At 41.8% G+C, this 14,907-nt stretch overlaps 1 protein-coding gene across 4 annotated transcripts in view; it reads left to right on the top strand.

Moving 5' to 3' along the window:
• Positions 1-14,907, top strand: part of SLC44A5 (solute carrier family 44 member 5) — a 187,169-nt gene that overhangs the window by 88,764 nt on the left and 83,498 nt on the right. For all 4 annotated transcript variants that reach the window (XM_045027390.1, XM_045027392.1, XM_045027391.1 and 1 more), the window contains exon 2: positions 8,447-8,495. In XM_045027390.1, the coding sequence (XP_044883325.1) occupies positions 8,447-8,495 (49 nt within the window). The remainder of the gene's footprint in view (positions 1-8,446; positions 8,496-14,907) is intronic.

The following is a 14,907-nucleotide window of genomic DNA, read 5'->3' as shown; positions in this document are numbered from 1 at the left end:
TCTGCAAAACAAAGGCGGCTCAGGCTATGTTTACAGTAGAAAAGGTGTGCTGGGATAGCTAAACTGATAGCGTGGTGTAGTACATTCCTAATGTAGGTGCAGTTTATACCAGCAGAAAAATGCTTTTGCCATTATAGCTTATGCTACTTCCCCATGAGCAAAATAAGCTATAATGCACTAATATGCTGGTATAACTCTGTCTACATTAGGGCTTCTTCCAATATAGAAATATCTTAAAAATCACCCCCCTAGTGATTTTCCTATATCAGCAAAAGTTTCTAGTGTAGAGCTGGCCTCAGAAAGGCCTAACAGACCATACAAAGAAGAGTGCTCTAACTCATGCAGTAGTACCATTAACAACAGTTAAGAGCAGGTGCTGCATGGCATCTCAAACTCTTTCTATAGATAGTTTCATGCTGTGTGCTTATACATCAATGATCTCGTGTGTGAGCCATTAGTACCTTTCACTATAACATTTATTACTTTGCAGCTTGAGACTGCAAGGTGCTGATCAGCCTTTCTTCCCTGGTGAGAAAAGAGCGTACTGTCTGTCATGGAAGATAATTTTTTATTATTTCCAGCATGATCTTATTTTATGGATACTTTATAAACCCAGATAATATTAATTCAGAGGTTTTAATGGATATGCTGATGGAATCCTAACTTCATCAGCATTAGTGGGTGGCACAGTATTTAAACATTACTGAGAAAACTAAAATGCACATTGAAATGTTCACTAAAAGAATATACACTACTATTACATCCTGACTTTATCTTCATTATCTTCAAAAAGGAAGTTCAAAATCTGCCTTTTGCAGTGCCAGTCAGGTTTTTTAAATGCAAATGCAGCTGAGCTTTTAAAGTTTGGACTCTGTTTGTGGAAAGAGCTCTGAGATACCTGAGTGAACAAAACTGTGGAAATGTAGCTTACGACATGTTGCTATGAAATGATTGTCAAGAATGAGGCAGAACTGAACAAACAGTTTTCAAAGATGGTGGATTTACTGGCCCTGAGTCTGAAGAGTGGGGTCTATATAAAACCTCATTGCTTACATGATTTTAGACAATGTTCGAAAAGAGAATATTTACACATATGCACACACAAGGCCAGCTCTTCAGTTGGTGTAAATTGGCATCGCTTCATTGACTATACATATATATTATGTAATACAAATGTGCGTGTAAATAATCCATTCCTTTTCGCACTGCAGCTACAATCATATGGACATAATGGTTGTAAATTTGAGCACTGTGTGGTCTTGATGCTGCTCCTTATCTATTTTATTAAGATAGATGACTTATTTCTCTGTCACTTAGATGGATGTCATTGCTTATGGTTTAACTTACTGTAAGTGTTGTTTATTATAGGTGGGGTTTAACTTTCAGACTTGACTTTATTATCTTCTGTATTATCTCTTTTCACTGCTGCGGAGTCCCTCTGACACTGGCATTCTCTGTGTTGGAACTTTGGTTTACTCTGTCCGACTAAGCAGGGCCGCCCAGAGGATTTCGGGGGCCTGGGGTCTTCGGCGGTGGGGGGGCCCGCCGGGGAAGTGCCCTGGAGACCCGCGGTGGGGGCCCCCCACTGCCGAATTACCGCTGAAGCGGGACCCGCCGCCAAAGTGCAGCTGGGTCTTCGGTGGTAATTCGGCGGTGGGTCCCGGAATGGAAGGGCCCCCCACCGCCGAATGACCGCCAAAGCGGGACCCACCGCCGAGCTGGCGGGGGGCCCTTCCGCCCAGGAGCGGAAGGACCCCACACCGGCGAAGACCGGGAGCGGAGGAAGCTCTGGGGGCCCGGGCCCCGCAAGAGTTTTCTGGGGCCCCCGGAGCGAGTGAAGGACCCCGCTCCATGGGCCCCGAAAAAACTCTCGTGGGGGCCCCTGCGGGGCCTGGGGCAAATTGCCCCTCTTGCCCCCCCCTCTGGGCGGCCCTGCGATTAAGTATCACAGGCAACGACGTAAAGATTATTTGACAGGCGGCACCAGAAATGTGCACTATCCTACATTTCCTTTCTATAATACCTGTTGCAGAAACAGTGATGTTTTCAGGGGTCTTTTATTTTACATCTTTTCTGAATTGTTGAGAGAGGCAGAACTGATAAACCGGTTTAATTTAGTTCTCATCATTAACCTGTAGAAGATAGGAGATTTCTGGAAAGTTATCATCACTGGTCACAGAACTGCTTTGCGAACTTGTGATAAATTGACTTATCCTAAGCATTTTTCTCTAGTGGCTCTTTTGCATATAAGTGTTATGACGAAGTGGGAATGTTCATGCTGTGTTATGTGAATGCTCAGTGGGGAGCGTTGACCTGGGGGTTGTGCTGGGACTGCCTTGGGGAAGGAAGCATACCTGAGCATGTAACCTGAGAACCCAGGAGGGTTGAAGGCCAGTTGAGACCTCTGCCCGGGACACTGAACAAAGGACACAAAGGCTGGGAGAGGCTGGGGGGAGTTTTCAGTTTGAAGCTGGCTGGGGAATGGAGAGGGGCGCCCCGACGGGGCTTGAGCTTCCCAACGGGGTTGTGGCCTCCCTGGGAGCCCCAGCTATACCTAACTAAAGTGGGTCCTGTTGTCTGTACTGGCAAGACCTCTTTTGGACTGTGTTCCTGTCATCTAAATAAACCTCTGTTTTACTGGCTGGCTGAGAGTCATGTCTGACTGTGAAGTGGGGGTGCAGGATCCTCTGGCTTCTCCAGGACCCCGCCGGGGCGGGCTCACTGTGGGAAGCGCACAGAGGGGTAGAGGATGCGAATGCACCAAGGAGAGACCCAGGAGGTGAAGCCATGTGAGCTTCTTGCCCTGAAGACAGTCTGCTCCAAGGGAGAGGAGGCTCCCCAAAGTCCTGACTGGCTTTGTGGGGAGCAGTTCCAGAGCATCGCCCGGGGACTCAGTGACAACTGTAAATGGAAGAATTTTACTTTTAGCATAGTTATTTTAAAAGCGGCCCTAAAAACAAGTAAGCTAGGTGAACAAACTGCCTATTGAGCTCACATTTTTCCCCTCAATAGTTTCTTATGTTATTGCCAACACATTACATCCCAAGAGGAACACTGGAAACCATTAGCTTTGCTATGCTTGGGATGGCTAAAAGATGCTATTTACGTACTGGTTTGTACCAGTGAAATTAGCACTTGCTATATATGCTAGTTTTAAAAACATTGTTAATAATAAAAAAATAGTCTCTAAAATGAGATCTAGTCATGTTACATTAACTTTTTTTGGTAGAATAAAAATATAGATGACATATGTTTAATATTGGGTTTCTTAGGATCTGCCACCTTAAAAGCAGGCTCAGATTACATTGGATACAACAGGAGTTGTGTGTGTGCTTATTTTAGAGTAGAATTTGGCCGAAAGTTAAAACAAACATTTCTAAACATAGGTCATCCAGAACAATAATCAGTACTGTAATAGTGCTTATTAGGAAATAATGTTATGTTTTGCATCTCCAAATCCACACTGTATGTCTCCATTTATATCCATAGTGTTCCCCTCATAGATCAACAATGAGTCAGCTTTACTTGTTTGGAGAAAGAATAAAATTACCTGCTCCAAAAGCTCATGCCCTTGCATATTGGAAGAATCATTATCATTTTTAAATAAAACTGTAAGATTCCCTACATTTAAAAAAACAAAATATTGACTGCAAAACATGCCTCTCTTTTCAGTAACATGAACTGAAATGTATATGGTTTTCCCTGTATTAACAGTGGTTACTTCTTTCATTTTTTATGTATTCTCAGCTGACAGTAAAACAAGAAGTCACCGTAAACATGTATAAGTCTGCAGTTATTATTGAAGTCTTAGATAGGTGTATATGTATGCTTTGAAATATACAAACAATTCACAATGTCTCTTTTGGAAATCCCTAATCTCTATACTGACAAAAATTACCCACTAGAAACTTCTGAATGAAACCAGCAAACTTTGGGTGTGCTTCATACTCAGCAGACTAGGGTAGCTTCAATGGGCCTAGTCACGGTACTAAGTACCTACCCCTGTAGCAAGGGCCTCAGGGACTGGACCACGTGACAGAATGTATACAATCTAATACAATGGGAAGGTCTGTTCTGTAACTGGGGCATGAGACATTTCTCATAATGACTTGTCTACACTACAGTGTCTACACTATCCCCAAACCAACGCGGGGTTGTCGACCGAAGTGCTACGCCTCTTGTGGAGGTGGAGTACAGAAGTTGACTTTTCAAGCCCTTTGGGTCAGCGGAAGGGACTCGGTAGTGTAGACACAGGTTGAGTTAATAATGTATAACGCGGTTCTGTCAACTTAACTTTGTAGAGTAGACCAGGCCTCACAGTACATTGTCTCACTCTTCTCTCATAATCAGCTGTGCCATACAGAGAGAAAACATAATTTTCTATCTGTCATCATTGTAAGGAAACAGCAAAATCTACCAGGCTAAATTAATCCTTGATTTTAGTCCAGGTAAGTGAATGGAATTTTATTGGGGACAAATTTGTTCCAATCTTTTTACCAGGATTATAGTTTGGAATGCAGACTGAGGTGCTGATGCTGCATACGCTTACGCATTTTTATAGCTTTCGGCACAAAAACCTAATGGGACTATTCACGTGCAAAGTTCCTTGCATACATTAGGGTTTGCAGAATTAAGGCCTAAGGAACTTGGGTATGGATCCACAAGGGATTTAGCCTGATCACTGCACTGCATTTTAGACCCCTAGGAAATCATTGGAATAACAATGGGATCCACAAAGCCTGGAGCTCCAAGAGGGAGCTGGAGCCCAAGTCTATATTTGAAAATATAGTAAAGTCCAAAAATATTTAAGTAAATGGTATTCTATTATTGTGTAACCGGGTGATTAAAACTGCGAATAATTGTGATTAATTTTTGTAATCACTCGACAGCCCTACTTATAAGATGACCACCACTTCTTCCCCCACTTCCAGGATTTTGAATAGGGTCTGATCTGGTAGGTGTGATCCAAGGACTCTTACCAGATCAGGCCCTGCAGAGAAAATAGGCAGGCGAACACCTAACTTCTCTTGTTGCTGGATTGTGCTGGGGCTTAGGTTTCTGGATGCCAGAGTGAAGTAGCAGCACTCATGTGCAGAAAGGTAGGCGCCTTAAGAACTCTTACTCTGCAAATTTTTGTGCTGTCCGTTTAGGTGTTTATAGAATTAGGCAGTAGCTGAGGTAGGGGTTTTGTTGGTCTCAGGGAGGGTTACTTAAAACTGGGATTTGGGTGCCTAAATTTGGGGTTTAGGTTGATGCTTTACCTCTGTGGATCTGGCCCTTGAGAGTTGAAGTTGTCAGGTAGATTTGACGATGGCACTAATTGAAGTTATTACTAATGTTTCACATGGCTAGTTTACATCAGTCAATAGAATTATTACAAATCTTCAATTTTTTTTTAAAGAACATAGCAGTTAAAATGAACTGTGAATGAAATATAATGTTGGGTTAAAATAGTACTGGTAACTTTTTTAGCTGTTAAATTAAAACATTGGAAAACAGATAAATGCCTTCTCTTATGGTGCTGTTTTGGAGAAGGTGTATAAACTTGGGGATTGGTGACCTGTTTTGGAGATACAAACTGCTAATATCGCGTATTCCAGCAGAGAGAGAGAGAGAGAGAGAGAGGAAAGTACAATTAAAAGTCTTTTGGGAAAGAAATTTTGAGAAGATAGTCGTGAATCTTATGTACATTGTATTTTTATATATTCATTTTTTTTTATTTGTATGAAACAGACCTGTTTGGCACATGTATATAATCCTATTGTAATGGATTAGATAGATATGGGAATTTGTGCTGTAGTAATATACACCTCTACCTCGATATAATGCTGTCCTTGGGAGCCAAAAAATCTTACCGCGTTATAGGTGAAACCGTGTTATATTGAACTTACTTTGATCCACTGGAGTGCACAGGCCCTGCCCACCCAGAGCACTGCTTTACTGTGTTATATCCAAATTTGTGTTAGATCAGGTGGCGTTATATCGAGGTAGCTGTGTATATATTGATAGTATTGTGTACAAAAGTTGTATTTTGCTTCTTTCTGCATGGAAAAATGAGTAGTAATGTATTTTAAAATATATTTTAACATTTTAGAGAGAAGTAGGTAATCTTTCAGATAGCACAAGACCAAGCTGCTTGGGGATTTTGGGTGTCCCATTATGTCTTGGAGTGGCTGAGCTCAGGTAATCAAGACAGGTGCTGATGGAGGGAGGAGAAGCAAAGAGAGACCAGGAAAGCTGCAGAAATAGTAGTGAACCAGTAGAAAAGAGGAAGGTTTGGAGGTCATGAGGAAGATGCTAAATTTTTCAGTGAGAGATTTTAAATTAAGGCTTTTCATGTCTCTTTTTTTCCTTGAAGAATGTTCATTTTTGGTTTCTCTCTAATAACACACTCCCTCTTCCAAACCGTCTGGGGCTTATTATGAGTTTAATGAACAAAACCACAACTTCAGCAAAAGCAAATTTTCTGCTTAATTTGAAACCTGAATTAATCTGCAAAATACCAGGTATCAAGTGGTTTTGTTATTTTTGTGGTTTCTTTTACTGAGCTTGGGCAGGGGAAGGAGTTGCAAAGAAAGCATTTTATTTCAAATGAACACTTGCAATCATATTCTCAGTGAGTAGTTTTAGGAATAAATAGCTACAAGCCCAAAAGGAATTGAAACAACATTGAACATTTTCTCTCTTATGAAGTATAAATCTAGAAGAAACACATTGGGAAGAGTGCCCTGTTTAAAATAATTGCAGAAATGGCCACGTATAACTTCTTTAAAAAAAATCACTCTACTTTCCTTATTTTGGCCAGATGTATTTTATAACATATGCTCATAAGACATCTTTGATTAATTTGTTAACAAACGCTTGATAACACTGAAGTTGTGGCTTTGCGAATGCTTATCTGTAGCAAGGAATATCTGGTTATAGTTACTGGTATCATTTATATCATAGCTGATGTTTATTTTTGTTACTGTCATTCTCAAACCCATCTATCAGCCCCGATACAGTTAAAATGCACTTCTGCAGGCTTGCCATTCTCTGGGGTGAGGCTTGCTGTTGACCATACAGCCCAGTTCTGAGCTCCTTTCTCATGCACTGCTCCCACTGATGTCTGTGGTGGATTTTGTTGTCACAACAAGGCCTGTAGGGGGCCAGGTAGAATAGAAGAGTGTAAGTGGCAGGATGGTTTGTCACGTGGATTAGCAAAAACCTTAAAAAACAAACGCTGCCTGTGTTGTTCTTTGAGGCTTTTGTCAGGACATTCAGCAAGAAACAGTTTTAACAAATAAAACAATTCATCTCATGCTGCAATAAAATAACAGAAACTCCAGCCTGTGTCATCACTTCACTCCTGTATGAGGTTTGTCATCTTTCTTACTCCAGAATAGGGGTGCTGGAACAATTTGTATACAGGGGGTGCTGAGAGCCATTGAACCAAATTGTAAACCCTGTATATGATGGAAACCACTTCAGGCCCAGAGGGGTGGCAGCACCCCTAGTTCCAGCACCCATTCTGCAGAATGTCCTCTCCTTCTGTGTTTCAAGATCCAGGCCCGATTCACCGTTGCTTGACACCCAGTGAAGTCGTGCAGTGCAAATGCTACCTATTTCAAGTAGCAGGATGGAATGTTCCATTCACTTTGCACTGGTGTAAATGACTACAGAAGATGCAGGGCAATGGTAAATCAGACCCATAGAGGTTTCTGTCCTGTCTGCTGGACAACTTGACTGGCCTGCAGTCTCCAGGATTGCCTCATTATCTCCTGTGAGCACCTGTGCAAAGGAAGGGCAAACTGAGCTAACGTTAATCCCCTTGTAGGCTAATGACCATATATTACCCCTGCATACTGCCATGGTGTGGCACTGGCTCCTGTAAAAGCCATCGATCTCAAGCAGCATGGTGCAAGACCCTGGAGTGAGCACAGTTCTGTTAGCCTCCATATAGATTCTATAGTTTCATGGGAGCTGCAGACATGGCTCCAAATCATTCACTTTCTTGAAGGGTGATCCAGTGGTTAGGGCATTCACTTTTTATTCAGGAGACACAGGTTCAACGTTCAATTCTCTGTTCTACCACAGTCTCCCTGTGTGACTTTGGGCAGATCAGACTCTCTCTGCCACATTCCTATCTATAAAATGGCGTAACAGCACTACCCTACCTCACAAGAGTCTTTTGAGATTGAATACATTAAAGATTGTTTGATACTAAAGTAATGATGGCTATGTAAGTACCTAAGATAGATAGATACGCAAAGCTCTGACCTCTTCTTCAATCACAGAGCAGGTCAAAGTAAGCGATGAGATACTGGTATCGCTCCTAAGAATTAATTTACTAGAACGGGTTACACTGGGCATCTTGGAAAGATGTTCCTGAAGGACTGCTGTTAAAAGAACATAATTCATATTTTTACGAGGATCTGTTTTTTATAATATCTTATTTTAAATGCAGGTGAACCAAGGAAATTTGACCCAAAGTTCAGAGGACCTATTCACAACAGGTAAATATTTTTATTTAGTATATTAATACTCCGGTTAATTTTTCTGTAAATAGAGAATTAAGAATGCCATTAATGGAGAAATGATGTTTGATTTGACTCAGATGTCTTTTTTTTTTTTTAACCAGGAGAAAGTGCTGGAGGTTATTCTTGCTATAATTCAGGACTTCCAATTGCTAGGGGGAGTCAGTGGGTGTACACCTTGGGAACTTCCAACATCACCCCTATATCCAGGGCCAGCCCTTCTTTGTGCAATACCTTCCTTATAATGTTACATTGATTTTAGTTTGACTATTCCTGAGTATTACTTGGCATGAATCTGGCTCATAATCATTGGACTGGTACCAGGGCCCAGTCTTGCAGCTCTTACTCACCTGAATATTACTTACTCACATGTGACGTTCTGAAACTGGTAACCAAGAAAAAAAACAGTGTTTCAGGCTTTGAGCTTGATCCTGCGGTGCTGACTGAGGTGAAATTTCCATTAGAGCTAATGGATGCTCAACATCTGTCAGGATCAGACCTCGCTGCTTTGCAACAGTTCTTGGGCAGCCTAACAAATTAACGTACAATGCTTGGTTTTATCAACCTGTTTGCTCTGTAATTCACTATTAAACAAATATGCAGTTACCATGACAATCTCTGCCACACTAGGTATTTATGCTATTCTACTTGTAAGTTCTACTGCAGCTTTTTAGAGAAACCATTACGTCATGTAAGCTCAATGAATTTTATAATGCTCTGGGGAGAAATGCAATCTAAGGACTTGATATTTTTCCTGATGTCATACAGCCTTTTTTTTTGTTTGTTTTGTTAAAATTAATGTGTAATTTATGGAATTTTACTTTTTTCCTAATCTTTATTTTTTCTGACTAAATAAGCAGCAAGTGGGAGGAAAGATTCTCCTTGGCAGTTTTTTCCCCCCTTCTGTTCCTGATCATCTTTTAACAGTAATGCCCTATGATATCAAAGAAGCATCCCTATAATTCCAGATTCTGGACATATTTTTTAATAATTTATATAACTAAAAAGTTTCCAGTGGCCACATTGGTATTACTATTGGCTAAAATTGTTCCTGACCCCAAATCATCCGCTTGTGATAAATTGGTTAGTGTGAATGTGTGAGATTGTCTCCTATTGGATGAAAGCAGAATAGTTCAACTATGTGTCCTAGGACCTATTCTTCTGATAGCTAGTGGTGTTTATATGAAACACATGCACAGGATGGTCTAGTGCAGTGGTTCTCAAACTTTTGTAGTGGTGACCCCTTTCACACAGCAAGCCTCTAAGTGAGACCCCCCCCTTGTAAATTAAAAAAACTTTTTTATATTTAACACTATTATAAATGCTGGAGGTGAAGCGGGGTTTGGGGTTGAGGCTGACAGCTTGCGACCCCCCAAGTAATAACCTTGCGACCCTCTGAGGGGTCACGACTCCCAGTTTGAGAACCCCTGGTCTAGTGGTTAGAGTACTAGCTTAGCACTTGGAAGACCCAAATTTAGTTCCTTGCTCTGTCACAGACTTCCTGTGTGATCTAGGGCAAGTCAATGAGCTCAATTCCCAGCTCTAAAATAGGGATGATAGCACTTCTCTATCAAGAGGATTTGTGAGGATAAATATATTAAAGACTGAAGTGCTCAGATACTTATATGGTGCCCATCATTGCAGTAACTTTGATAGACAATATACATAACAGGAAAATAGTAGAAAACATAATTATGTTACAGAAAATGTCCTCTAAGATACTTCCCTCCTAAAGGAGTGTAAGACACTTTTAAAGTGCAATGAGCCATAACAGGCAATAGAAGTTCCCCAAATATGGAGCTGGACCTAACATCCTGCACCAAAATTCCAAGCTAATACAATCCAGCTAGTGGCTCCAGTGAACCAAGTGCATCTTCAGAGGAACTCCCTGCAGAGTTGACAGCAGTCAGAGGGGCTTGCTGTGGCCTCTGTTTGTGGCCCAGGGACTTCGGAAGCCTTCTACTTCCTGTAGAAGGAGAGTAACAAAGGAGGTATAGACATACTTTTTGCCTATATGAGCAAGAATTCTAAAAATATGTGTGCAGGGCAAATCTGGTCTCCATTTGTACACACGTGGCCACAGGACATGTAAATCTGTATGTATATAGTGGGTGGGGGAAAATATGTCTAGTCCCTTCCGATAAACAGACTCACCTGGTCCTAATTTTATAGGTAATCTGTTTCTATTGATAGGAGAATAAAGCTGTGTTCTTTTTTGCATATGGGAGGTACATGAGACTCCCAGCTGCCAAGTTGTTCTTGTCAGTATCTGAAGGTGTGGTTGCAGAAATAATTGTAGTAATGGCACATCTGATGATGGCTGCAGCAGAACCTGATAACTCGCTGATAGAGAGGGCTGTAGACTATTTTATATGTATTTCTGCATCCGCCTTAACTAGTCACCCTAAATATCAGTTTGCAATACATTAGTTCTTCTAAGTTCTCAGTTGGGCAAAGGGATCTGCAATGTGGCGCTCCATTGAGGTCCATTGGACTCTGGGCAAAGGAGCCTAAAGCAGAGGCATTGGAAGATTTTTACTCTAGTACTCCATCTAAGTTTCAAGAGTGGTTCTTCTCTGCAAAATAATTATACAAAATTGGCATTGTGAGGTTTCATGTTCATTGTGTTTCTGTGATTCCATATAAAATGTACTCAGTTCACACTAAAAATATTTTGTTTTGAGTCTAATTGCTAGGGGACTACCAGATTTGCAGATGTGAAAATCACATCATGGACTGTGAAATCTGGTCTCTGGCTGACCAGCTCAGAAGGCGCAGCGGAGAGCAGCAGCTGCTTGTGGGGCGCCAAGCTCTGAAGGCAGTGCTGCTGCCAGCAGCAGCACAGAAGTAAGAGTGACATGGTATGGTATTGCCACCCTTACTTCTGTGCTGCTGCTGGTGGCAGCGCTGCTTTCAGAGCTTGGCGCCCCACAAGCAGCTGCTGCTTTCTTGCCTCCAAGCTTCAGGCATCGCTGCCAACAGGAGCCACACAGAAGTAAGGGTGGCAATCCTGGGACCCCCCTTCCATACGCTTATGACCCCCTTTTGGGTTGGGGACCCCCGTTTGTGAAATGCTGCAGAGAAATCACACATTTTTTGTGGGTTGGTCACGCATAAATAGCCAATTTCACAGATGTGTTACACATCTGCGAAATTTATGCTGTGACCAACCCACCAAAAAATGGGTGATTTCTCTGCTATTTAAGTAGACCCCTACTAATTGCCAGTTCTGTAAATGCTAACTGGAATATGAGAGTCAAGCTGATTTCTTAGTGATTTGTGCTTCATCATCATAAATACCAGGTGGGCTGAGTTGGGAAGTGCCTGTTTTCTGCTGCATGCTTTCCTGGGGATTAGATGGATGTGCAATGAGAAGTGGCTGCTGATAGAACCAGCAATAACTCTCCTCTACACCTACTATCCTACCCACATCTTGTAATAATAAGGGGTTTAGGACACAGCATGGCAACAGGGGAAAGGATGCAATGAAAATCTTCCAAGGCTTCCAAGTAATCCAACTGCTGGGGGAGGAGGGTGTAGGTTGAGGAGAGGTGAGGCTGCTTCATTGACCTGGGTCCATTTCCTTTGCAAGCCACATTCATTACCTCTGTACTGGACATTTGTTTTACCATCCTGTGGCTTTATCTTCAGGAGAGCAGCATGTGGCCCAGAGACTGTGGTACGGATTTTTCCACTATTGGTTAGCTAGCAGTGATGATTCCTGTGTTTTCATTTCTTTTTGTTCCTTTTAAAAGGAGGGAGAGTGACTGGCAATCACTGATTGCACATACTTAAAATGTTAAACAGCAGTGGATGAATGGAATGTTAAAGTAGCTTAAGGGCAAGTCTACACTACAAAATTAAGTCAACCTAACATATGTTGGCATAGAGCCACCACAGTAATTAAACTGCTTTTGCATGTCCACACTATGCAACTTGTGTCAGCGGTATGTGTCCTCGCCATGAGCACTCACACTGATTCAGCGCGGGGCACTGTGGGATGGCTTCTGAAAGCCAGCAACAGTGTGTACATTGACACTGCATTGACCTGGTTACATCAATCTAAGTGCTATGCCTCTCGCGGAGGTGGAGTTATTGAGTCGGAGTAGCGGGCAAGTTACAGCAGTAGGAGCTGCATTTTAGTGTAGACACTTAACGAGTTGGGTTAAAGTAAACTGCCTTACGTTGACCTAACTCTGTAGTGTACACCAGGGCTAAGTGTATAGGCTTTGCTAATACTGTTGTTTTTGGGGATGTTGTATGGGGATTTTGTTGTGTTTAATGAAAAAGCTGTTTGAATTAAAAGGATTAAAATGTAATGGCTGTGCTGAGTGACTCTCAGCCAAACAACTCATGCTAATTCCAAGATGATGTTATCAAAAATACATCTTTAATTGCTGTGATAACACACTGCAGTCCTCTCAATTTATTCAGTTCTCATTCTGCTCTTTCTGAGACTGTCTGCCTGCCTCTGTCCTCAGTCAAAATGTGCAGCATAATATGGAAATGTCAGAAAAAAGACAAGGGTAGTATCCATCCTATAACTAGAAGAAATATATTAGTTCTGAAACATTTCCCCCTTTGTTACAAAATCTCCTGTCAGTACAATCTGACCCCAGTGCATTTAGTGGTCAGTGCTGCAGGGGAAAGCATGTCTGTTAACACTCAAGAGGGTTGAGTAGGTTACAGAGAAAGTAAAAGTGGGCAGAATACAGCAAAGAGATTATGTGGAATAGCTAATTTTTTTCTGAATACAATTTCAACATTGAGAATATATTTGACACTGGCATTTACCATCCTCTTGGTGAACAGAGTAAATAACAGAGAGCCATCAATTATTTATCAATTTTATTTTTCTCGGCAGAAAAATGATGGCAAAGATGAAAACTGCAGCATAGTTATATTCAAAGCTGTCCCTTAAACACACACCATTCTTTTTCACCCACAAATGTATTTCTTTTTTTCCTTTCCCTTCCAAAAATGGATAGTTTGGAAATAAATGGAAAATCATTAATGTTAGTTTAGGGAATAAATCCTAATATAAGATCTCTGTTCACAAATTTGGCAATGAGACTTTGTAAGTCTGTGTCTGTGTTTGTACAGAGGAATTTAAGTCAAGTATCAGAGGGGTAGCCGTGTTAGTCTGGTTCTGTAGAAGCAGCAAAGAGTCCTGTGGCACCTTATAGACTAACAGACGTTTTGCAGCATGAGCTTTCGTGGGTGAATACCCACTTCTTCAGATGCAAGTCATTTTAAGGAATTTAAGTGTTTGCTTTTGGAACGTTTTACCGTATTCAGTGCAGTACATATTACTACCAAAATATATTCATGTAAGGATTTAAGTATCCCTTCAGAAAAGTTAGTAAAATCCCACGGTGTAGCAAAATAACCTTGTGTATCTAGGTTCAAGGGCTTGAATTGAGGACAGCAGTAGCCTTCAATCTCCATTTCCTGGATTTTTATCATCATCCTTTTTGGGGACTAGATTGCTCATAGGAATGGTAATGACGTGTAAACATGCATTTACATAGGGGATATATTTGTAATGTAAATGTTGGATTGAAGAGTTTCATAAGAGAGAGTTTGGATGGAGTCAAGAAAGGTTGCATAAGAGAGACTTGGCCACTGGGGGAGGTAAAAGAGGAAGTTGCCTGCTCCTCTATCTCATGTTTTCTGTGCTTTTATCATTTTATTGTTTTCCTCAATTCTCTTCCCCCCCCCCGCTCACTTTCTCTCCCTTCCCCAGTCTGTCAGTCTTCTCCTCCTTTCTCTCCTCTCTTGAGCACTCAACTTCCTGCCTCCCCCTTTTCTGCTGCCACAACAATCTCCCTCTTGCATTCACTCTGAGTCCTGTGTGTCCTTCCTGTCAAGCCCTGCCACAATCTGTTGCTCCCCATGGTGCAGCAGAGGTGAGCACAAGCATGGATAGCAGCCACGGGTGATAGACAGCCACCTATATATAGTAATACCGGTAAAAAAATGAGTTGTCTGCAAGCTCATCGTTCATAGCATTGTCCAGACTGACAGGATATGGATCTGACTTTGCCTGCAGGGGAAGGTGCAGTTGGAAGTGGGTGCTCAATCTGAGATTTCTCAGTGGGCAGAGTGGAGTGTGCTTGTGGTGGGGTGGTCCTTAGAGTGCATAAGCGTTTACCCAGCATGGCGTCAGTTCCACCAGCTCAGCTGGCTGGCGGCTCTTTCTCATGAACAGTATGTTGGGGGATTTACAGGGTTCCTGGTGAAACACAGAGGCAAGCTGTGAAAACAGGGACATGCCCTGTGTTCAGGGACCACCCTATACATTCTTTAAATGGGTATGTGGTTCTTTGTCACAATGCTAACCAGATTTTTCACTGACGGAATTAAGCAAAGAAGTGCTTCTCTAGTGCTC

The sequence above is a fragment of the Mauremys mutica genome, chromosome 8 (assembly GCF_020497125.1).
Source record: "Mauremys mutica isolate MM-2020 ecotype Southern chromosome 8, ASM2049712v1, whole genome shotgun sequence".
Taxonomy (NCBI): domain Eukaryota; kingdom Metazoa; phylum Chordata; order Testudines; family Geoemydidae; genus Mauremys; species Mauremys mutica.
Note: the sequence above shows the minus strand (reverse complement) of the source record. Positions and strands in the feature narration are given on the sequence as shown.